This window comes from Microchirus variegatus (assembly GCF_963457635.1).
Source record: "Microchirus variegatus genome assembly, chromosome: 8".
NCBI classification, from domain to species: Eukaryota; Metazoa; Chordata; class Actinopteri; order Pleuronectiformes; family Soleidae; genus Microchirus; species Microchirus variegatus.
This window is the reverse complement of record NC_139809.1, coordinates 4,755,198-4,778,566: the sequence shown is the minus strand read 5'-3', so window position 1 is coordinate 4,778,566 and position 23,369 is coordinate 4,755,198. Positions and strand designations below refer to the sequence as shown.

At 41.9% G+C, this 23,369-nt stretch overlaps 1 protein-coding gene across 1 annotated transcript in view; it reads right to left on the bottom strand.

The window, feature by feature from the left end:
* The window catches only part of tln2b (talin 2b), a gene marked incomplete at its 5' end in the record, with an annotated part of 58,366 nt that overhangs the window by 21,086 nt on the left and 13,911 nt on the right, over nucleotides 1-23,369 (bottom strand). The window contains 29 exons of the mRNA XM_083894042.1: nucleotides 680-850; nucleotides 975-1,076; nucleotides 1,201-1,333; nucleotides 3,234-3,415; nucleotides 4,092-4,232; nucleotides 4,379-4,540; nucleotides 4,642-4,785; nucleotides 6,169-6,291; nucleotides 6,415-6,504; nucleotides 6,966-7,059; nucleotides 7,635-7,774; nucleotides 8,264-8,461; nucleotides 8,646-8,765; nucleotides 9,104-9,312; nucleotides 11,213-11,315; nucleotides 11,462-11,590; nucleotides 11,740-11,874; nucleotides 12,000-12,113; nucleotides 12,275-12,388; nucleotides 14,029-14,157; nucleotides 14,831-14,997; nucleotides 17,387-17,681; nucleotides 18,046-18,213; nucleotides 18,671-18,769; nucleotides 18,978-19,186; nucleotides 21,034-21,142; nucleotides 21,552-21,665; nucleotides 21,869-22,052; nucleotides 23,209-23,285. Coding sequence (XP_083750168.1) covers nucleotides 680-850; nucleotides 975-1,076; nucleotides 1,201-1,333; nucleotides 3,234-3,415; nucleotides 4,092-4,232; nucleotides 4,379-4,540; nucleotides 4,642-4,785; nucleotides 6,169-6,291; nucleotides 6,415-6,504; nucleotides 6,966-7,059; nucleotides 7,635-7,774; nucleotides 8,264-8,461; nucleotides 8,646-8,765; nucleotides 9,104-9,312; nucleotides 11,213-11,315; nucleotides 11,462-11,590; nucleotides 11,740-11,874; nucleotides 12,000-12,113; nucleotides 12,275-12,388; nucleotides 14,029-14,157; nucleotides 14,831-14,997; nucleotides 17,387-17,681; nucleotides 18,046-18,213; nucleotides 18,671-18,769; nucleotides 18,978-19,186; nucleotides 21,034-21,142; nucleotides 21,552-21,665; nucleotides 21,869-22,052; nucleotides 23,209-23,285 — 4,155 coding nt within the window. The remainder of the gene's footprint in view (nucleotides 1-679; nucleotides 851-974; nucleotides 1,077-1,200; nucleotides 1,334-3,233; nucleotides 3,416-4,091; nucleotides 4,233-4,378; nucleotides 4,541-4,641; nucleotides 4,786-6,168; nucleotides 6,292-6,414; nucleotides 6,505-6,965; nucleotides 7,060-7,634; nucleotides 7,775-8,263; nucleotides 8,462-8,645; nucleotides 8,766-9,103; nucleotides 9,313-11,212; nucleotides 11,316-11,461; nucleotides 11,591-11,739; nucleotides 11,875-11,999; nucleotides 12,114-12,274; nucleotides 12,389-14,028; nucleotides 14,158-14,830; nucleotides 14,998-17,386; nucleotides 17,682-18,045; nucleotides 18,214-18,670; nucleotides 18,770-18,977; nucleotides 19,187-21,033; nucleotides 21,143-21,551; nucleotides 21,666-21,868; nucleotides 22,053-23,208; nucleotides 23,286-23,369) is intronic.

Here is a 23,369-nt window from a genome sequence, read left to right as displayed (position 1 = left end):
GCTGATTAACGGTTCTGTGACACCGCCTTGGTTTAGCCAGAAAGTCATTTATCAGCTTTATTGCAGTGGAGTGTGTCCCTACAGCTGGTAAGTACTCGTGTCTCACTAGAGGACACTTGTAATTCAAGATTCAAGCTGTTTACTGGCTACACAAGAAAGTGCTGTCTGTAAAAAAAACCTTTGCCGGGAAGCTCCCAATAAATGGAGTAAGTTAGGGAATATATTAAATAAAGACAGCGCAATGAGATCAAACTCACAGCAATAATGAAATAAGAATACAGTCTTTCTGCGATGAATGTTTGATGCGGTTCATTAAATGTTACACAAACGACTGCACTTTTTATGGGATCAAGTACTTATTAATTATTATCATTGGTTATATTGATAATGGAAGCTGAGTTTGAGCAACTGTAAAAGAAAAAAGTGCAGTTAAAAAAAGCATTAAAAACAAAATTCCGACGGTAATAGGGAGCATTCCCCACCTGATCCTGGAAAAGAACAACCTCTTACGAGTTTTTCTGTTGATTCCAATGAATTAAATAATCTTTCAAAAACAGCCCACAGATTAACACAAATCGCATCAGTTTATATTTGATCAGTGTAATTAGATACACCGAATATTGTCAAACAACAATATGTGGCCCTACATTACACAGTCTTGACCTGCTCATTTTGGTACCTTTGGATTTCCCCCGCCTTCCTTAGCAGCATAGAGCATCTGCAGGGCCGACTCGGACAGGGTCTTGGTCTGGTCCAGAATGGTCATTTGCTGCTGGTGATCGTGGAGCTTCGAAGCCAGTCCCACTGATGCCACAATGAGCGGATCAAAGTACCGGGCCAGCTGGGTCACCTAAGAGGACAAGTTTTAGAGAGCTGTCAGACGAAGGATTGGGTCACAAGATAGAAAGCAGACAGAATAGGTGATTCTTTCTAAATCCAGAGGGGATGAGGGGGATATATCTTCAGACCGGCACCTTGTGTCCTAGTTGGGCAGCTTCGCCTCGGGCTGTCGTGGAGACAGGATCAATCAGATGCCCAATCTCCTGCACAGAGGAAGTCAGCTGCTCCTGGAGCGCCTGGCGGTTACAACAGAAGAGAATTACGATTTAAGTAGCAACAGAAAGACTACAGATCCCATTAAGTTTTTACTCTTAAACAAGATAGAGCTGATGGGGGGGGGGGGGGGGGACTTGAACTCACTTCCATGGAGATATCATCTCTGCAGGGCAGGCTCTGCCCAACAGCAGCTAGTGAAGCTTGCTCAATGTCCCGGATACATTTATTGATGTTATCAATGGAGTAATCACACTCCCTCTGTCCTGGGGCCTTGTCCCTGTCACAAGATATATTGAAAAACATTATTCAAATACAGTTCTGTATCTTTTTGTGCAAAGGAATACTGTAATAAAAATCACACTGCTCTGTTAAAATGTAAAATTATTCACCGATAGCACCTTGAATTCTGTAGGACAACAGTTATTTCAGCGGAGTATAAAGAGCTAGATTCTGTCTAAAGGCGACTTCATTTCCAGCACCTCTTCAAAGTGCTTATAATCATATATTTATTTTGTCGACTCCAGATGAATATGAATCTGAGATGCTGCAAGTACTTATCGGAGTCTGGTCTGGAAACCAGCAGCCATTCAGGTCTTCAAGCTAGGCCTGACTAATCAAATCATGGGTTTAGTTTCATATTTGGCAAAAAACAAAAAAACCTTTGCATACCAGTTGGTGCTCTCAGGAAAAAAAATCTTTATTATCAATCAGGTGACCAAAATGCGGTCAGTTTCTGGGAATTTGGTTGTTTTGTCAATTCTGTCGAACACTGAAACTGGACGTGCACGCCTGTGCACTATCAATGACATCAATCTTCTCATCTAACTCTCATCAGCAAGACAGTGAGCAAAAGCATTTCACAAAATCGCTTAACTAATCCTTAATGAAATAAAAAAAAAAAATAGGATTGTCAGTGCTAAATCAAACACAGGCTACTCTGAAGCTTGATTTAAACTCTGCTGCTCAGCACTTCTGATAATTGTCACTTGACAAAAACCTAAAGAGTTGCCAGACGTTTTCAATTAATGTTTCAGTAAAGAATCTCTTTCATGTCCATGATGCACACACTCGTCCTCCATCTCTGTCAGTGCTGCATTGCCCTGATCGTGTGTATCCTTCTGCCATTCGTTATACAGCATTGTTGCTACTTTATCTTCATTTTAATAGAGGATGAATGTGATGAAGTTGTTCATATAGAAAAGCCAGATGAGATTTTTTAAATTTATTTCTGCTGACAGGACAAAGAGAGAACAAGAATTGGAGAAAAAAAACATTGATGGAGCAACAGGGACAATGTTGAAGATGAGACACAGATGGTGACTAACAATTACACTGTGGAACAAAATATTCTACAGGTGCACAACATGAGAGGAGAGTGTTGACACTTTTTTAATGTCTCATCTTCTCAACATTGTTCTGTTGTTTTCTCTAAGGTGGTGGGAATCTCTGCAGGTTTTTTAAACAACAGTTAAAGGTCCCATATTATACCCTATTTCTTGAAGTTAACCTAGTTCCCTGGTGTCCTAATGAACATGTCTGTGACATGCTTTGGCCAAAATACCATAAGGATGAAGCACCACAGCTGTTCAATCACCCTGCCAAAACAGCCCTGTTCAGAACACTCTGTTTAGTAGCATCTCTTTAGGTCCACCTTAAAAAAAAAAAAAAAAAAAAAAAAAAAACAGGAAAACAAAACTTAAGGGACAGGAAATGACATCAGCCACAGAGGCTATTGGGAGCTAACAGCAGTTAGCATTAGGAAAAGTGATCATTTGCAGGCTCTAGCAGGCACATTGCCGTCATATATAACATGTATCCACTGGACAGATAAATCCTCTGAGGCTGGAAGTTTGTGTAGGACTCTGTGCTGCACTGTGGAGCCAAGAATAGAACTTTTCACAGATTTTGCAGATGTTTTACTGACAAAGCGGAGCTCCGTGAGACAACAATTCCAGGAATTTAGCGCATTGTGACGTCCCAGTGAGCGCGGAAGTCAACATCGTGTGTTTTATCTCCTGTACTTAGACTGAGGAGGACCACAAAAACATGAGTGAGTCATCTTTTTTCACACTTTGCCCACTGATAGAACCTTTGACTTTGCATAATATGGGACCTTTAACACAAACCTATATAATCTGACACAGACAGATGTAGCCGTGGGTGCTATAAATACAAACCTAATGGAAGTGATGAGGCTCTTGATGGAGTCAGAAACTGTCCTGGAGTGGCCAGCGAGTATGGACCAGGTGGGAGGATCTTTGGGGTTGAGGACCAGCGAACGCGCCGTTTCTAAAAGGTAAGTGGAGCTGTCGAGCATGGAGCGAGCCGAACGTACAATAGGCTCCTGTGCTGCCGAGCCCTATGGAAATAATGAGGTTACTGCAAGTGAAATGACATACTCGAGATTTGTTAACATTTCTTGACTGTTTGGGAGAGATCAAAGGTGCGGGGTGAGAATAGCTCTGCACAGATGCAGGAAGAAACACCTTTAGTCTCCATGATGCAAGCCAAAGTCTCCCTCGACAATTAGATTAACAAGCTGGAGATTAGAGCAGCTGTGCTGCGAGAGAGTGCCGTTAAACACTGCCCTCCAACAGATTACAGCCATAAAGCTTTCAGAGGACTGTGCAAAAACTGCTTCGCTCACACCAGAAAAAAATACAAAAACACATTTTTCTCCTCGAAGAGTCTTTTCTCGATATTAAAAGAACAAGGAAAATTGGAGCTCAATCCAATTCCTGCCCGTGTTTGCTGTACAAACCTTTTGGTGCCGGCTCAAATAAGAAGGGGATTGAGTGCACACAGCCACAAATATAGTTGTTAAATCTCTCTGAAGACTCACTTTAATATCCTCTATAGGATGAGTGAAAAAAAAAATGTACAAATTGGATTCTGAGAGCAGCACACAGCGTGAAAGATTGCTATTGATTTAGATTCGGTTTGGTCAGTAGCAACCACCTGAACGGAATTTAAAAAATGAAGTCAAATAAAGTCTAGATGGGCCATGACAAACAAGCATCAAAAAGGATGAATACCTCATTGCTGATCTGAGCTGGGATGCTTGCAAACTCCGGGTTGTTGGCAAAGGTTGACAGGTTTTCTACAGCCTCGAGGAGAGGTGCCGTAGCAACACGGCACTTATTTCTGTTCTCCTCAGAAAAATCTCCATCTAACGCCTGAAAGAAAACAATACCGTTACACTATCTGTTTATTTTTAGGCTGTATTTCTGCGAGTGGTTGGATCCCACGCGCAAACCGCCGTTCCTCGATTGATGTATCAAACAAATTTACACTCAACGTTTTGATCGGTCGGAGAGTTGACCTTGATGGTCTTGACGAGGTTGGCCGTGGTGTTGGCCACCTCTTTGGCCGACTGCACAAACTGTCTCCTGGCCACCGGGTTGGACGTTTTCGAGGAAGCCAGGCGACAGGCGTTGCAGAGAGCTGAGGTGTGTTTGGCTACAATTGTCGCTGCAGACAAGACCTGGAAAAAAAAAAAACAGAATCGCACAAGAAGCAGAGTTGTGTAAAATCAGGCATTCTAATGATGAGACACGCAGAGTAAAGCCGATTGGAACATCTTACCTGTGAAGGACTGCTAGCTGGGTCCACTAAGTTCTGACAAGCCATCTGTATAGCCTGGTGGGCCCGAGCAAATTGAATGGGATCAACCAGCCCCTCGTGTCCTGAGTGACTATTGGGATCAGATACGCCTACAAGATACGAAGCCTTCAGAGCAGATGAAAAAGAAACCAATTAATTCTCAAATTATGAGACAAATCACACACCTCTCACATGCATACACAAGCAAACCAATCCATACGTTCTCAAAGAATCATATAAGCTATACATGGTGCATAATAGGGGACATTTCCTGAGAGAAATAAAGCTAGAGAAGTAAGGATAATGCCAGATGAAATCAGACTTCCTGAAATATTGAGTTTCTTTTTATCTCAGGGAATATAGAACAGTGTGTGGATCATTGTCTGATGAAACATCAAAGCGCTTAGGTTTTAATTTAAATTATTTTCACAGTCGCCCTAATGTTATTCTAAGCTGAAGTAATAGAATGAGAGCGTAAAAGCATAAACGCTGTCAGGAATTCTGTCGGGACTCAAAGACTCTTTGCTCAATTTAAAATGAACTGATAATAATTTATCTCGTGTGTCTGCTTTTCTCAGAAGCTCAGAATGGACAAATTGAAAGTCTGGAACAGCAAAACTAGTCCACTGATCAACAGACATAATCTGTTCATCTTCATTATTTATCGTTTTACTGTAAGCGGTCTTGTCTGGTTTTCGAGTGATTTGATTGATCAATAGTCGATCTGAAGTTAGTTGTCGTCATTTACCCTTAAACGATGTGAAGCACAGATGTGGCTCTGAAACAGTGGAGTTAAAGCTGTGGTCAGAGAAGGCCTCACATTGTGGTTTGTGTAAGGGTCAGAGGTGGAAAAAGTACTTAAATATTGTACTCAAGTAAAAGTATCAATACTTTGACGAAATATTCCGGATATTACGTCATTTTTTTATGCTGTAGCACAGTGCTGGTGCTAAAAGGATTCATAAAGTAAAGTACAATACTTGAGTCAATACGAACTCAAGTAAAATACAAAATCCTGACTTTAAATTGTACTTAAAACATACAAAATACACAAAAAAAGTATTCAATACAGTAACTTGAGTAAATATATTTTGTTACTTTCCACCTCTTGTAAGGGTTAAACCCCCCCCCCCCCCCCAGTTGTTCAGCAGTTTAATGGGATAAAATCAGCGCAGCGCATCACCAGGTCAGAGGTGCCCACCCTTCAGTGCATTCACAGCCAGCGCTGCAGGAGGAAGGGCATAACGGCTCCTCTCTGACCCGAGCTACAGCCTCATCACATCCCTGCTGTCAGGCATACGGTTCGGGAGCATCAGCACCGGAAACCAGGAGGTTCAGAAACAGCCTATAGCCATCAGGCTTTTGAATCTTGAACAAAAATCTCTAAATTGTTTGAACTGCAGCTTTTTTCCTTTATTGAAATTTATACTAGGAGGAACCTGTTTTAAAAGAGAAAACATGCAAAACTTGGACCAGGTTAATAAAAGGATAGAAGGATGCCAATCTCACCTGTCCTGCAGCCTCTGTGAGTCCACATAGAGCTTTGGATGCTACACCCACGCTCTCCCCGAAGGCGACCACATCACCGGTCTTACAGTGCTGAGAAATACCTGCCATCGACTCTCCAAGGACCTGAGGCGTTTTTCGAGACGGAGAAAAATGAGTTAAAAAACGGGATCTTTAGCCGTCTACTACACAGAGCGTCTCTGACAGTTTAAATGTACTGTGCACACAATTATTTTTTAAAGCCCGTACCTTTGAGTTTTCCATGACGCTCTCGATGCAGTCAAAGTAGGAGAGTTCGTTGACAGGCTCGTTGGGATTATCCAGGAGTCCTCTGACAGCCTGTGCACAGGGAAACGGTTCTAACTGCAATAGACACACCGCCGCACAATTTTTCCAATTTTGCGTTTGATAACCGCACATTTTCATCAGCTGCATAAATTAGATCTGAAACAGCCAACACTATAAATGTAAATCAAGCTGATTGTAAAATGCTGCCATGATGCATTTTGATAACCAAGGCTTTTAAACGCACCGGCTCCATTGTCATTTTTGGTACGACAATGAAGCCGTATGCAGTATGCAAAATCTGAGGCACTTAATATAGTTCTAAATTCAATCACCAATTACAGTGATTGTCTCTTTACGAGTAATTGAATCCAAAATAGATGGAAGGCAAGGGTGAAAGTATGCACTTAGTCACTGGTGAAGGAAATACAGTGAGGGTTAACAGACATCATAAATAAGGCTTTTAGTGAAGGAGGTCTACGAGTGCACGGTCCAGTGTATGCGAAGACGTCTACCTCCAACTCCCTCAAGGCATTGTCACACTCTTTTTGTCCTGCAGCTTGCTGGGTACAGAGCGTGATCAGCTGGTTAATGCTCTCTGTCACTGCCCTGAAACACACACACACACACACACACACACACACACATCGAGGCGATTTAGCTTCCACATGTGCCCTCTGCAATGCATGCACAGCCTAGCTTCCCTCACACTAACATAAACACACGTGCGCTCTTAGCTCCCCTTAGTCAAGCATGGCCTCTCACTGCACTAGGCAAACGAAGGACACAGGAGAGCCAAGATTGTCTTGAGTTTGTGTTCAGCCTTGCTGAGCACAGACAGACTCTATCCAAAGCTTCCATCTTCCTAATTAGACAGAGAGAAGTCAGTGAGGCCTGAAGCCCTGCGGGATCAGCTGCTTGGCTTCTTTCCACTAAGGGGGGGGGGGGAATACAGGGGAAATAAAGTCCCTGCAGCAACGTTGAAAAGAGACAGCTTAGGAATGACACGCTGATGCAGCTGGGAGACTTTTGTGACACTTAAGTATACTTGCTGCAGGCGTGAATCCGGCAGATCATGATTTAAAATACAATCATTCAGCATACTGTCAAACACTGGAAGACGTTAATTAGAAGTAATTGACGCGATCAGATACACATCAGGTGCTATTTGCATATCATCGCACCTTGCCGCCACAGCTAGAAGATTCTTAGCATTGGCTGCACCTGGATCCACAGACAGGGACTTGGCAGCCAGCAGCAGCTTACTGGATGCCATGGAGATGTTCTTCAGATTGCCAATGACTTGGATCTGATCATCTTGACTCTGTGTGGGAAGAGAAATGCAAGTGCTCTTTAAACAGCTCTATTATGTATGCGTAATTAAGGTCTTTAAGGGGCTAAATATTGGCAAGAATGTTCTTAATGCACCTATCTCCTCTTTCCTCTATCTTCAGCAGGAGCGTTTGAGCATGAAGCTTGGATGTCATGCAACATCAACTCCAATCCCTGACCATTTTTTTTACCCAAATTAATGAGCAAAATAGCCAAGAACAAGATCTCATTACCCCCCGACTACATTAGTGCTCAAGGGGACAATCATGTGCCTAAGTGAATTAGAATAAAACATCTCATTAACAAATTACTTAAATAGCTTAGGTGCTAAAGTGACACGAAATATGAGCTCAATAAGAAAGGATTTACGTCTTTTATGTGCGTCAAAGGTCAATACTCTCCTCTCTGTGAAATGCAGGTGGCAGAGGATTATCATTGAAAGGAGAGTGTGAGCAGAGGGGTTCGTGATCACGGAACCTACCTGGGTGTGTCCTGCCATCTCAACGCCAGCATCAAGGAACTCATCAAAGTCTTGGCTGAACTTCCCGGAGGCCGCAGCCAGTTGGCTGCTAGTCCCGCGAGAGGAGTGGACAACCTCGCCTGCCGAGTGGTTGAGTTCGGCTGCCGTGTGGTTCAGATCAGTCTGGGCCTCCTGGAATGTCTTGCTGCAGGGAGGGAGCTTCAAAGACAAGACACTCATTAGCCATAATGTAGACCATGAACGTTCGCAGGTAAAATAGGAACACGCAGTTAGACCATGAGGTGATCCCTGCATGTGTGTGTGTGCAGCACAGACTGTTCAGTTTGTGAAAGTACACGAAATGTAAATGACTCCCGCGGGAAAAACACAGAGCAGGACTTACAATGTCCACCAGCAGCTTCTTGCTGGCTTCTCCAATGCTCCTGAGAGCCATGTCAACATCCTTCTGGCCTGGCAGGCAATTCACACAATTATTCAGGGAGTGTGACACTGCTTTGGCCACCTGTAAAGGAGCACAACGGTCTATAAATGGATTGCCATTAGCACTTCTATCAACACAGAGTCTCGGATGGATGCTATAAGGGAAAAGACAAACACAAATTGGGATCACGGCAGTGCACAGTAATCCATGTCACCAATTTATGCTGCTGTCACAGACATATGACGAACAATATGTTTATGCTGTAAAGGGCTGCAGGACAATGAGCAGCTTTACTGTCGCACTCCTGAGGGAAGGAAAGCCAGGCAATCTGAGCAGACTGAGCAGAGAAAAAAAACATTGTAGTGGAAAGAGGACATTGGAGCAATGTGATTTCCACTTCAATATCACGGTGACTTTACCTGTGCCAGTCTCTGCTGACTCTCAGCATCTCCAGGATGAACCAGAGCCTGATGGGCTTCGTGAATCAACATGGCCGATCCCTCCATGACACACTGGGCAGAGTCGAGCATCGCAGCCGCAGCCTGTGGCTCCTTGGTGCTGGCGGCCACACCTCTGGCTGCTTGGGCCAACGTCCTTAGCGCCAGTGCTGTTTCTCTGGCAGCGACACCTGTGAAAAAAAAACAAAAAAAACCAGCAATAAAGGACAAAAAGTGACAACGAATGGTTTCAATGAGATGGACGAATGTTAAAGGGGTCATATTATATCCTATTTCTCCAAGTCAAACTAGTTTCCTGGTGTCCTAATGAATGCTTAGGTCAAAACACCATAAGGGTGAAGCAGCACAGCAGTTCAATCACCCTGCCGAAACAACCCTATTCAGAATACTCTGTTTAGTAGTATCTCTTTAGGTCCACCTTAAAAAAAAACAAAAAAAACGAAACTTATTGGACAGGAACTGACATCAGCCACAGGGGCTACTGGGAGCAAACAGCAATCCACTGGACGGATACATCCTCTGAGGCTGGAAGTTTGTGTAGGACTCTGTGCTGCACTGTGGAGCCAAGAATAGAACTTTTCGCGGACCTCACGGACTTCCAGTTTTCGGATAACGTTGCCCTCGCCAGCCCTCTCGCCTGTTTTACGGACAAAGCGGAGCTCCCTGAGACAACAATGCCAAGAATTTAGCGCATTGTGACGTCCCAAGTAGCACGGAAGTCAACATTGTGTGTTTTATCTCCTGTAGTTAGACTGAGGAGGACCACAAAAACATGACTGAGTCATCTTTTTTCGCAGACTGACAGGGCCTCCAGGGTCCCAAATATAAGGATTTAAATGATTAAAAAGTTGATTTTGCATAATATGGGACCTTTAAGAAAATAAAATAATACAGCAACCCAGAAATATAGAACAATAGCACTCGTTAATCCAAGAAACGTCATACAGCATGCTTTATAGAGTATATACAAAGCAAATATGACGATACCTTTTAATGTAAGTGACTATATGTCTGCAGAAATGCAAACTACCACTGTACTTAACACCTCAAATTCAAACTCATTATTTTTGCTTTGCAGCCTTTTTTTCCGAGGATTACAAAGGGAGTGAGTGTGTGTGTGTGTGTGTATTTCCTCTAATTGTAACAGCATTGTGAAAACAAGCTGGCAGGGGCGAGCAGTACCCCACTGATACTGAAATGCCCTCATTGTTTAAATAAATGAGTTAATATAATAAAGATGGCCCCATGCAGGAGGTGCCCTTAACTTAGTATACATAGAGCTGAGAAAAAAAAAAAGGGCAGCAAATTACATTAGCAAGCCAAGTGGAGCCATTTGCTGATGGAATGTTAAATGTAGTGAAAATAAGATTAATGAGTAGCGAGCAGCACCCTGGGCCACAACATGAAATGCTGCTTGGGAGCATTCATTGTTAAAAATGTTTTTCTTTCCCTGTCTTCATCTCTACTCCCCTGAGATCTTCAATTGAGCCAGAATTATCAGTTTAAGGCAACAGTAAGAGCACAAATAAAGGAGATTTATTTTCTCTGCCTCACTCCTTTTCTCACACGCCCATTTCACAAAGCTGCTTTTACAGTCAGCGATACATTCTGTTTGTTAAACCCGTCCAGTCCTTCCCAAAAAAACATGAATAAGGTCGATTATTTATACTTGTACTCGGTGCAACGGTAGCACGTACCTTTTCAATATAAACAAATATATGTTACAGCAAATCCATTGTCAAGTGAGCTCACACAATCAGCTACACGCAACTCCCTCGGTGTTTTCTCAGTATAGCGGCGTTTAAATCTGTGTTTTATGTCAAAACAGACGGAGGCAACTGTAACATTGTGTTGGTAAAGTGAGACAGCTGCAAACATGATGGAAAATGACTGAAAACACAAAAACGGAGATTTTACTGCTCAAAAATCCCCTCAGGTTTGGTAGTTGCATTAAAAAAAAACGTTACATTTCCGTTCACAAGACTAAACGGAGGCGGATCAGCGACAAATCGACTACTTCCACACTCCAAGCTTGAACGTCAAACTCTGTGCCGCATGCATGTCTTTTACCTGTGTAATGTTGATTGCCTTGTGCAGCACATGTGAGCAGCTGGGCCATGGAGGAGCCCACAGCCTTAGATGTACTTCCCAAATCCTGAGCACACTTCTCCAGCTGTGCCAGGAACAGAGAAGACAAACACCGTGTGACTCATCGCTACGATTGCCTTCTTCGTTCTTTCTTCAGTTTGATATAATTCAGTACAACGTTTCACTTGAACTTCACAGACATCTCTACGTGTGTTTTTTCTACGCACTGACCGTTTCCCCGGGAAGAGGTTTGAGTTGGGCGTCGATCACAGACATCTTGGCATCCTGAAGCTCACTCTTGAGCGTCTGTACTGTTTTGAGGGCCGAGTCGATCTCCAGAGGACCGCATGCTTCATGGGCCTTCAAAACAACACACACACACACACACACACACACACACACACACACACACATACATGTTACTCGCATCCATCCCATTATACAGGGTGGAGAGTTAGCCGTGAGATGAATCCTGCCGACTCCGACAGTGTTGTGCACAGATACGGTACCTTCTGAGTGGCAGTCCTGAGCTCTGCCAGACAGGTGGCCAGATTCTTGGCACACTGGCCCAGTTGCATAGCAGCAGCCTGGTCGGCCACAGTTGGAACTGCTGACTTTGCAGATGTTACCATCTTACTTCCAGGCTGAGGGACGGTGACGGGGGAAAAACAACACAATACAAATCATAAAAATAAAGCCTTTCTTTTGTGTGTGTGTGTAAGACTGTAAAGGATGATGATAGAGTGTGACTGTTGTTGAAAGGATTAACCTGTAAGAAGCTCTGGCTGGCAATGATGAGGGCGAGCTGAGCACCCAGCTCCTCAGGTTGTGACTGGCTACTCTTCATGCCCTGCACCAACTGGGGAATGTTATCTGCCACCGCCTGCATTCAAACATCAAATCCACATCATCACATCTGAGCGAGGAAAAAGTGCATCTAAAACTACCAACACCTACATATTTCATAGCGATATATAGTAGTTTTCTAGTAGGTTATTTGACAGTAACTAAGAAAGGCACGTAAGAAAGAAGGTGTGACCATACCTTGCAGCTGTGTACGAGCTGTTGGTGCGAAACTGTGTTTTTGTTGGAAGCGGCAGCATTTTGGGCAGCTGCGATAGTTTGAGTAGCAGCCGCCGCCGCCTGCTTTGCAGCGATCTGTTGAGAAGATGCAAATGGAAGCCACTTAGGTTGAAGTAATAAGATGGCACCTGCTTAAGAGAGGCTTTTCTGTGCAATATTATGCTGTCTTGTCCTGTATTTAGAGTTGTTCTAATCAAACTATAAGCGGTCAAATAACAGAACATTGCTTTGCAATAAGAGAAAATGAGAGTGTATCATGCTGCTTAAACAATGTGCTCCCAAAAGCAAACCACTAAAAATACACTGGTTAGCTCATATTAATTCAAGCGCAGACACAGCACAACCTCTGAAGCAGTGACAAGATTGAAGATATTCTTCATGCTGAGTGGCTGAGGAGGCGATGATGCAAAAAGAAACATTGAATAAATTACACCATTATTCTGAGAAAAAAAGAGAATGGGCAATATATATATACACACACAGTATGTTATCTTAGGCACAGTGTGCTCTCTGTATTCTTAACAATCTATATATACTCTATATACATATATGTATACATACATACATACATATACATATATGTATATGTATATGTATACATATATGTATATACATACATATACATATATATATATGTATATGTATACATATATACATATATGTATACATACATACATATATATATGTGTATATGTACTGTATATGTAAACATATATACATATATATACATATATATATATACATATATATGTATATGTATACATACATACATATACATATATACATATATATGTATATGTATGTATACATATATACATACATATGTATATATGTATACATACATACATATACATATATATACAGTATATGTATACATACATACATATACATATACATATATATATATATATATGTATATGTATAAATACATATACATATACATATACATATATATATATACATATACACACTCGTATATACACATATATATATGTATATACATATATATGCATATATACAGTATATTATCTTTGGCACAGTGTGCTCTCTGTATTCTTAACAATCTATACATTGTATCACACTATGCACACTTGATTATCTGCACATCGACTGTATAATAGTGTTCCAGGAAAGAAAAAAAACATGATGGGGGATCTTAGCACATAAATGTGTTTGTGATAATTACTTCAGTCACACTTCACAGATTTGAGACACTTTACTGGCTCGCATATTTCCTCGATGGAGGCGGACTGACGTGCATGTCACACGCCAGACTCATCCTAACACTGGGTAATGCACAGAGTACAGTGTATGTGCCTGGAGATTGAACTCTCTGCAGCAAAGGGGTGGCTAATCATTAAGGGCAAACTGATACCAAGGGCTAAACACAGATCTTCGCAGGCAGATAATTCTTTCACAGCACTAATGAGAAGTATTCGTCACTGCAAACGGGGGGAAGAGAAACCGACAAAAATACTAAATGGGACACTTTTGAACAAATTACTGTTGAAGCATTTTACTATTCTGTATGTTCTTGCCCTATATTTTGCAACCTTTTATTGAACACAGGTGCTGTATTTGTACAACAGCAATGACAACATGCAGAGGTGAGATGTTTGTCTGACATGACTGCTGTTCGGGGTAGAAGGAGGGCTGTGTTTTGATTACGCTCACATCAGGCAAAGATGAGAACCTGCTGACTCGCTATGACTCACCTCCAGCCTGTTGACCAGTTTTTTCTTTATCGCGTTCTGAGCTGCAGCGTTCGTGGCGACACGGAGCCCCTCAGCAGCCTCCCTGAGCCGCTGCTGCTGGTTCTCATTCTCTGGGTAAGCAGCCGCCCCCTGAGGACGCACAAACACACACAAACACTTTAATCCACAGATGCATATGCACGCACACACACGCACACACACATGGACCCATACAGTGTACACAATGACACATACTGTATATGAAAACAACCGCTATCAAACCATGGCAATGAAAGTTTAACAACTGTGGTTTTACATGCCACAGAATAGATGCAAAGAGGCATTTAACTGTGCTTCCTGACGGTTTCCAAGGAAACTGTCAGTGTCAGAGTCCCACTTCCTTTTGATAAATGCAATGATGTGATAATTAACGTGTCAGTGATCAAAAACATCTAAGGAGCATAAAAAGAGTTTCACATGTCTTGGAATTTGGCACTGATCATATCCTAGTTGACAGTTCCACTGATGCTGCACTCTTTTTTTTATTTTTTTTTATTGTGGATGTGAAATGATGCCGGTAGTTAGTGCACGCAGTAAAATGTCAAAATGTGTATTCAATCAAGTGAAAGCGAGTACATCTTTGAACACTGCGCACAGTGTAAACTGGATAGAAAAAGAAAACAAATGGATAAAATGCAATCATTTTGGATCAAATTAAAATACAAAGAATGGTGTCCTTGTGTTTTAATTCTGATAATGAGCTATATAAACCCCAGCAGCGGTGAGGCATTACAATGAGAGGGTGAACGTGTCACTCTCTTACCTTTGCAGCCTCCACCATCCGAGCTGTGGCATCAGCCAGGAGTTTGGCCGCGGCCAAAAGTTTCTTGGAGCTGTCGACGTCCACTTCTGCCTCTGCGTCAGATCGCATGGCGTTGACCAAGTCAGACGTGGCCTGGGCTAAGACTCGGGCCTGACGCACCATCTCACCTATGCACACAAAACAGAAACATATACATATTATCAAAGGTTCCATCAAATTCGACATCATTTGTTAACTATTAGATTTGTGGAATTATTCTTTTTTTTCCACAAACCTCTGTACAAATTGTTAAATCCAGGTCAGGTCAGTGATGGATTAAAAGGTGTGTCTAATATGCATGGAATCTTGGTGTAATTTCATTTCCTAATACAGTAGTTCTTGTCAAATCTATGTGCTCATTCGGATTTAGAAAGAACCATGTAACTTTGAGTATGTAATGTTCAATAAACCTGGTGCAATAGACCTTTTTTACACATGAAATAGGAGGACAAACACCAATATTTCAACTCCAGTTCCAGTTCCATTCCAGTTTTGAGAGCCAGGGTCATACTTTTGTTCAAGTGTAAATGTAGGTCAAACTAAATAGTGGAATAAAGTGATTGGGGAATAAGTATACTGTATGTACATATACTGTAAAGTATAGCATTGCTAAAACAACAAATCTATACCCAAGACTTTTACACAGTACAGGGTATAGCGTTAAATGCAACATTTCTGGGTGTTTTGTCAAGACTTAATAATCACCGTCAATGTAGATATGCTTAATCATTAACAAATCATCACATTTCTTATTTGAATCACACAGTTTGTCGATCTTTTTGTGTGTGGCAGTTGATTGTTTCATCATAACACTGAGCAGTACGACATCAGTGAGAGGTGCCCTGGCCCTCGGAGCCGCATCGCTGCCTTCACCTTTATGTGCGTTTGCAGCTGTACGTTGTCTCGTGAGTCATCTGCCCACGCACAAGTGAAAGTCTTCAGGATATACAGCATGTAACCAACCCCCACACACACACACACCTGCTATAAGAAATATGTGTCTCCAAAACACCCACCTACAGCTTGAAATAACTCACCCAGAGAAGTCCATAAGCGCTCAGATGTATGTGTGCATTATAATCTACATCCCTGTGGCCTTGGGGATTAACAACAGCTCTACATGAGCCTTAATCACTGAATGCTGATCTATTGTTATTTTTTTTTTCCCTCTCTTTTTGTTTTTTGTTGATTTAAAGAAGAAAAACATTTGTGTCCTTCCAAAAATGCTAAGGTCATGTGTTTTCTCTTAAATTTTTAAAGCCTCCCTGATGCTGATTGGGACCAGACTCAGGGCTCTGTAGTGGTTTTGGATGACATGTTCCCTACAACCCCTTGAGAATTGGCTGGGTTAAGAAATTCTTCAGCCTCATTGCTTGAACCATAACAAAATAGCCCGAGCTTTGAAAATGTCTGAAATGGAGTTTTTAGATGACTTAATAATGGACACAAGTATGGACAACATCCTTAGGTCCTCTGTTGCAGTCAAAACACAGAAAATGTCAAAGTGAAATCAGGTAGAATGTGTGTGTGTGTGTGTGTGTGTGTGTGTGTGTGTGTGTGTGTGTGTGTGTGTGTGTGTGTGTGTGTGTGTGTGTGTGTGTGTGTGTGTGTGTGTGTGTGTTTGTGTGTGTGTGTGTGTTCTTGTACTTGAGGCATACTGAGGACCAGTGAGGGTTTTTTACCAACAAAGTGAGGTAAATGTTATGGAGTGAGGACATTTTGGCCGGTCCTCACTTTGTTTTCATTGAAATCACTTCCTTAGGTTGCTATAACATGCTATACTCAATTGACAAATTATCTGTCAAAAATTTTGGACCTAGTATAGTACGACTTTTTTGTCAAAATTTGGACCAATTTTTTTTCTTCAAATTTTGGACCAAATTCTTTTTTTTCAAATTTTGGACCAAATTCTTTTTTTTTCAAATTTTGGACCAAATTTTTTTTTTCAAATTTTGGACCAAATTTTTTTTTTCAAATTTTGGACCAAATTTTTTTTTTCAAATTTTGGACCAAATTTTTTTTTTTAAATTTTGGACCAAATTTTTTTTTTCAAATTTTGGACCAACTTTTTTTTTTCAAATTTTGGACCAAATTTTGGACCAAATTTTGGACGACAGTATAGTATGACGTTTTTGTCGAATTTTGGACCAACATTTGAGGTCAATTTTTTTTTCAAATTTTGGACGACATAGTATAGTATGACGTTTTTTATAAAATTTTGGACCAAAAATTAAAAAAATAATAATAATCGAAAAAGTTTTCGAGCCCTTTTTGCTCTGGGGCTCCACCTGCAGACATTTTATGGTACTGCAACCAGTAGTTCTTTGTAGATGTCATTCATGAAGTAGATATTTGTGATTGTGTTGATTTATAAAGTGGAAATGCTGGTCCTCACTTTGTCAGCAACCCAGTCCTCAGTATGCAGCAAGTACAAGAATGTGTGTGTGTTTTTTGTTTTTTTAGCCGTTGATATTCGTTTGTGAAGTAAACAGGTTTGGATTTTTGCCTCGAACTCACCAGCATCACCCATAGAAGTGAAAATATTCTCCGTCACGTTCATAATTGTGTCCGTGGCCTGGTCATAGCGTCCGATGGGTTCTCCACAGCTGGCGTAGTGGCGGACGTGTTGCAGCAGGTCGCTGAGAGACTGGCTCACCACACCAGCTGCTGCGCCGACTTGCTTCAGCAGCTCGCCGTCGTCGCTTGCTGAGCGGCAAGCTTTCACACACGTTTCCATTGATCGGTCCACCAGCTTCCCGGCTTCGACAAGCTGCTCCTGACACACTTGGGAGCTGATGGTTGGACTCACCACCTGCGACACACATATTTGTGAAAATCCAGAGACTACTTTGGGATTTTCTTGGAATCATTTGTGTTTCATCCAACCAAGGATAACAACTTTGACTTTTAAAGTGAAAAACTGAATGGTTATTCATTAGTTTCTGATCAAAATAATAGTTTTTTAAATCACTTTTATTGTCCTAATGTCGTATTCTAGAACCGTTTCACCAATTTCCCAAAGAATACTGTTGAAATGGTCTGTCCTTTTCAGACAAAAATGTGTATTATTTAACCTTGGTAGAGGTTTGAACTTAATTCATGCTGGGGGACTCCCTGCTGCTCGGTATGTCCCGTACTTACTCTGCTGCAGCGATGAACAAGTTTTAGTTCAATACCTTGGTGCAGGCGACCAGCTGGGAGGTGGACAGGGCGCACTGAGTGGCAGCTGCGATCACCCGGTTCTGCAGGACGGTGTCCTCCGCCACCTGGGCCACGTTCTTGGCCTTCAGCACCAACATAGCAGCTGCATTGGCCACCGCTTTGGCCAGATTCATCAGGGTGTCCTGCAACATATGAATCAGTGTCCTTGACTGAAACACGACACAGCTGTGCACATGTGACTGAAGGGATCTAGGATAGAACATGGTTTTAACTCATTTTGCTCAGTTCATATGGTGTAAATACTGGGTAACTCATGCACAGTGAGCACCAGATGCTTATCAGTAAAAGGAAGAGAGATTCCTGTTCTCCAGGAATTCGCACTAACATCTAAAAAGAGACATCTAGGGAATTGGTAGCAGTTAACGTATGTTTGAGAGACTGTAATGTCATAAAAAGGCACTTCTTCTGACACATAGTTGGAAAATCAACATAAACTAACAGTGTAATAATGAAGCCTGGGGTGATTGCATAAGTGTGTATTGACATTTTTAAGGGAGGCCTGAGAAATTGAGTGTGTGTTAGTCTGCCTTCCTGTTTGGCCAGCACTGTCACAGGAACCGTGAGTGGGTGGTGTCCAACCTGGAACTTCTCATCGGTCTCGCCCTCCCCCATGTGACGGAGAAGGTCCCCACTGGCCTGTCCAATGCTTCCTGCTGCAGTCAGCACCGTCTGCCTGGGCTGTGTGGAGATGACATCACCACATTCAGTAACATCGGCCTTGCCTGCTCTTACACAATCCTCCAGGAATTATCTAAAACAGACTTTTGGGTCAGGAATCATCTTCTTCAAAAACAGCTTCAGAGGGACAGCTACGTGGCTACCAGAACTACAGTGGAGGAGGAGGAAGTCCCGAGTCGACAGAAAAATAACCAGTGGGCAATCTCACCTCTGCAGCTGCAGGCTCCACAGATCTGAGAAGATCTGACACGGCTCCTGCCAGCATCCTGGCAGCACCCATGAGCTTATGTCCACTGCCCACCTCATCATCCATTAACGCCGCAAGCAGTTTGACGCCCTTGGACATTTCCGTGAGATTGGACGAGATGGTCGTGATGGCGCAGCCCACTGCGGTGTAGTCCGTTTCCATGGGCTCACCTGTGGGGCGGATGGGCGGCCATTATTACACATTACACCTCCACTGTGTGCATCATGATTTGTTTTGCAGCTGCCACATTGATTTAGCTAACCCCACGGGGGGGGGCGGCGCGCTCGCCGTTCACTGTAACACATGCGTCGTTTGTCAGATTTATAATTAGAGCCAGTTTGCAGTGGTTCCACAGACATGAGCGGGTTGATGCAGCAAGTGGCCCTGAAGAAGGAAAACTCTGTGTGAGGTAGAAGGGGGCAGCGTAGGTGCGACCAGACAGATGGAGAGGTAAGATTAAAACCTTGCAAGAGTCTGGAGCTTGACTGGCGTGGTGCCAAGCAACACGAAGAGAAAGAGCTATTAAAGGCCCATTGTATAGGATGTATGTACAACCTTTTATAACGGTTCCACCTGGAACCCTTTTGGAGGGTTCCACCAAGAACCGGTTTAATACCCTTTATTCAGGAAAGGGGTTTTAAAGGGTTCTCTGGATCAAAATGATGTACCGGGCTTCGAGCTTGCGACAGCAAGGTAGCCGGTTTGATCCCCGACCAGTCCGGGGCTGATGTGCCCCTGAGCAAGGCACCTAACCGCCTCACTGCTCCCCGAGCGCCGCTGAATGCAGGCAGCTCACTGCTCCGGGTTAGTTTGTACTTCACCTCGCTGTGTGTGTTCACTAATTCACGGTTGCAGTAATTGAAATTTCCCCATTGCGGGACTAATAAGGGAATCTTAATCTTTTCCCTCTGTAGGTCTTCATTGTGCTGAATTTTTATTTTTACTCAGTAACGGATAGAATTTATAAAGTAACTAAGTACAATACTTGAGTCAGTACGTACAAATACAAAAGCCTGATTTTAAATTGTGCTTAAAAAATACAAAATACACAAAAAAAGTATGTATTTTGTTACTTTCCACCTCTGAAAATGCTCTAATCTTCTTTTCATTTACAGTGTATGATATGTACTCACAAAAATAAGTAGCAAATAACACACACGCGGCTACTATTTGTTTCTCGACTTCACTTCACAAATTCTCTTTTATGTTACTAGAACACTGTCAATTAAAAAGTTTTCCCCGCCTTGCGGACAGCTCTTCCAATCACAGTGCATCAGTCAAGCGCACACACGCCCACACACTGCTCCATTGATTCCCCAGAGATGCCGAGCTTCCTTGGAAGTGACAATTTTGCCGCATTTCTCTGATCACCATCGAGCTCGTCGCCATTGAAAAAAAAAAGCTATTCTTTGTTGTCCCAACTGAAGCTGAGCTTCCACTGATTAGAATGTAGCGTTTTGGAAACGTGTGAGGACAAACTTGTTCTGGTTCTAGCAAACTTTTAGTAATGAAATGTAAATACAACCGTACATATTTGACCAATTGTAGAGATATGTTTCTGTCATAGAGTAATTGTCTGGTACATATAAAAGGCTTATTCTAAGGCTACGAAAAACAAACAATTGTTATTATATATTAATAGGTAGTATATTTAATTTCTGCCAAAAACAACCCCCACAAAAATGTTACATACTGGACCTTTAAGTCAGGAAATCCAGTTGCAGATTTATTTCTTTGTATTAAATCTTCAGTGGAAAATGATGAATGCATACTTCTTTAAAAAGACCCTCTTCAGTGAGTATTCGACTTACTTAGACTTGGGAATGTGTATTTACTAAAGCAGACATTGGTGTTACATCAGTGTAAAGCGAAACAATATTTATAAAAGGACCATTTTGTTTAGAGCTTTGTTCAGCTCACTCCTCATAAAGCAGAATTGTGGTGTGTTGCAATACATGAAAACTGAAAATGATACGCTGCTGAATGAACGCTGTGAAGAATTCTGCTGAGTGCTCACCTGCAGTGAGATTGACCACAGATGCCGTTCCAGCGGTGATAGCATCAACTTGAGAGTGGATTTCATGTTTGGATTCATCCACTTTGTTCTGAACCCAAACCCTGGATGCCTTTGGGTGGAGGAGGAAAAAGGAGAGGTCTTGGCTTTCATCACAGTGGGTGATTTTCAGCTCATATAAACTTTTTTTTTTCTGCGGGATTAAAGGGCTCTGGCTTTAACACCTACATCTTTGGAAACACTCGGCATTAAATACAGCCTGCACGGTTACAGTCACTTTGACATCTTAATTATATTTGAAAAAAAACAGATTTTTGATGCACGATTCTCTCAAGCTCTCCCTGCTAAGCAAAACTGGAGGCTGTAATACCAAAAAGCCCACATTCATTTTTTTTTTTTTGTTAGAAGAGTGGAACTTGAGGAATTGCTATAAATGATGCATGTGTACGAATATTTATCCATGCAACACTCTTTCCCTGAAACACTTTCAGAAATGTGCAGTAAGTAGAAAGGATTCTTACTAAGTCATGACCCAGCGGAGGGAGATTATCAACATGTCCCAAGTCAGACTGGGCCTGCTGCACAGCCTGCATGCTGCTGTTGATGGTCCCCATTAGAGCCTGTTGAGCCAGATTCTGTGACAACAGCAAAAAAACAGAGACACATGATGTGCAAAAAAACCTTCTTTCTAATGTCTATAAACTGCAGGAAGCAGCTCTTACTGTGAGCATGACAATTTCACTCACAAGAATATTATCAGATTTGCATTATTATTATTATTATTATTTCTAAATTTGGTATGGATGCATTTGTGTGGGACTCGAAAGCTTTGATTTACCAGTGGAGGCATGTGTCCTCTGTGCATCTGCCCCGTGGTGATTTGCTGCTGTGCAGACGGCATAGTGCCCACATTGAAGGTGTCAGGGCCACCGATCGATCCTGACCTAATTATGCCCGGAAGTGCTACTGACCCATGCTCCACGCGACCGACCCGATTGAACTGCTGCTGCAAAATTGTGGACCTAAAAAAAGACAAAGGGAGTAAACGTTCATACATGTAATATGCCACTTTTTATAGACTTTTGTGAGTGGTTTCATAAATATCTCTATTTGAACGCAAGCCAACGTTTTGTCCCATTCTGATGAGAGAGTTCATAATAAAATACACATAATATTAAGTTGTTACATGCAAATTAAGGATATGTGTTGCATTCAAACGTATATCCCTCAACTAACTATTTCATTACTGCTGGAATGATGAATATTGATCTATTTATCTCGCCTTTCACTGTGAGAAAAACTCATTAGCTCAGTTCTGAATTATCCCTTTTTCAGGAAAAGCATCTCTATATTTTGTACTTTGTAAGCCGACTTGTGAGGGTGTTCTACAGTTGGATGTTCACTGTTTAAATGAATGATAATTAATTGAGATCAGAACATAGAATGTGTGTTTACAATTAACCAGAATTAGAGAAAAATAATGTAATTATAAAAAATCAACAGTTGAGGTGAGGTGCATGTGTATTTTCCTGAAAATACACATTGTGAAGAAAACTCTCTATATAATATTCTCAGACTCCACAGATGATCCTGCCTCTTCTGGTTCATATTGGCTCGTTTTTTGAGAAGCAGCAATTATGTCTTTGTGCTCAGAGCCACAACACAGAGTAAATTGGCTCCTGAGCAGCAGGAATATGATGCCTTATTCTGCCAGAGTGGCTTCACTAAGAGCTGTGTGTGGATTGTTGGTAAAAAAAAAAAAAAAAAAAACTAATTTCCAAACCATTGTGTATTGGTTATAAAGCATCGCGAGGAAAGCGCTGAGCAAAATTAATGAATGAATGACTGAATTGCGATGAGATCATATCGAAGTGTGACATCTTAACCTTTTTATGAACAAAGATTAATTGGTGGTTTTGCCTCTTAATGTGTGACAAAAACAAAACTCAAACGAGGAAGGACTAATTTTCTAAAACACACGATTCTTGCAGATTACTGAACAACAGTGTTAGTTAGTATTACTTTAAAATTCAAAGTGCTGCTTTTGTGTTTAACTCCTCTCTAGGGGGAAATGCGCTGGTCAGGCATGGTTTAAATTCATGAAGAATAAGTGGACTGAATTAGAACAGCAGCAGAGCGCAGACAATAGAATCGAGAAACGACACTCGCACGACTCACTTCTTGGGGGAAACGGACTCCTCCAGCATGGTGGATTCCTCATCGCCCTCAAGGCCAAAACGATCCTTACTCTGCTTCTGTTGGAGCAAACATCACAGCGAAGAATAAAAACATAAATGTACCTGAAAACTGCACGCATGCGCTGCGTTAACGCAATCGGT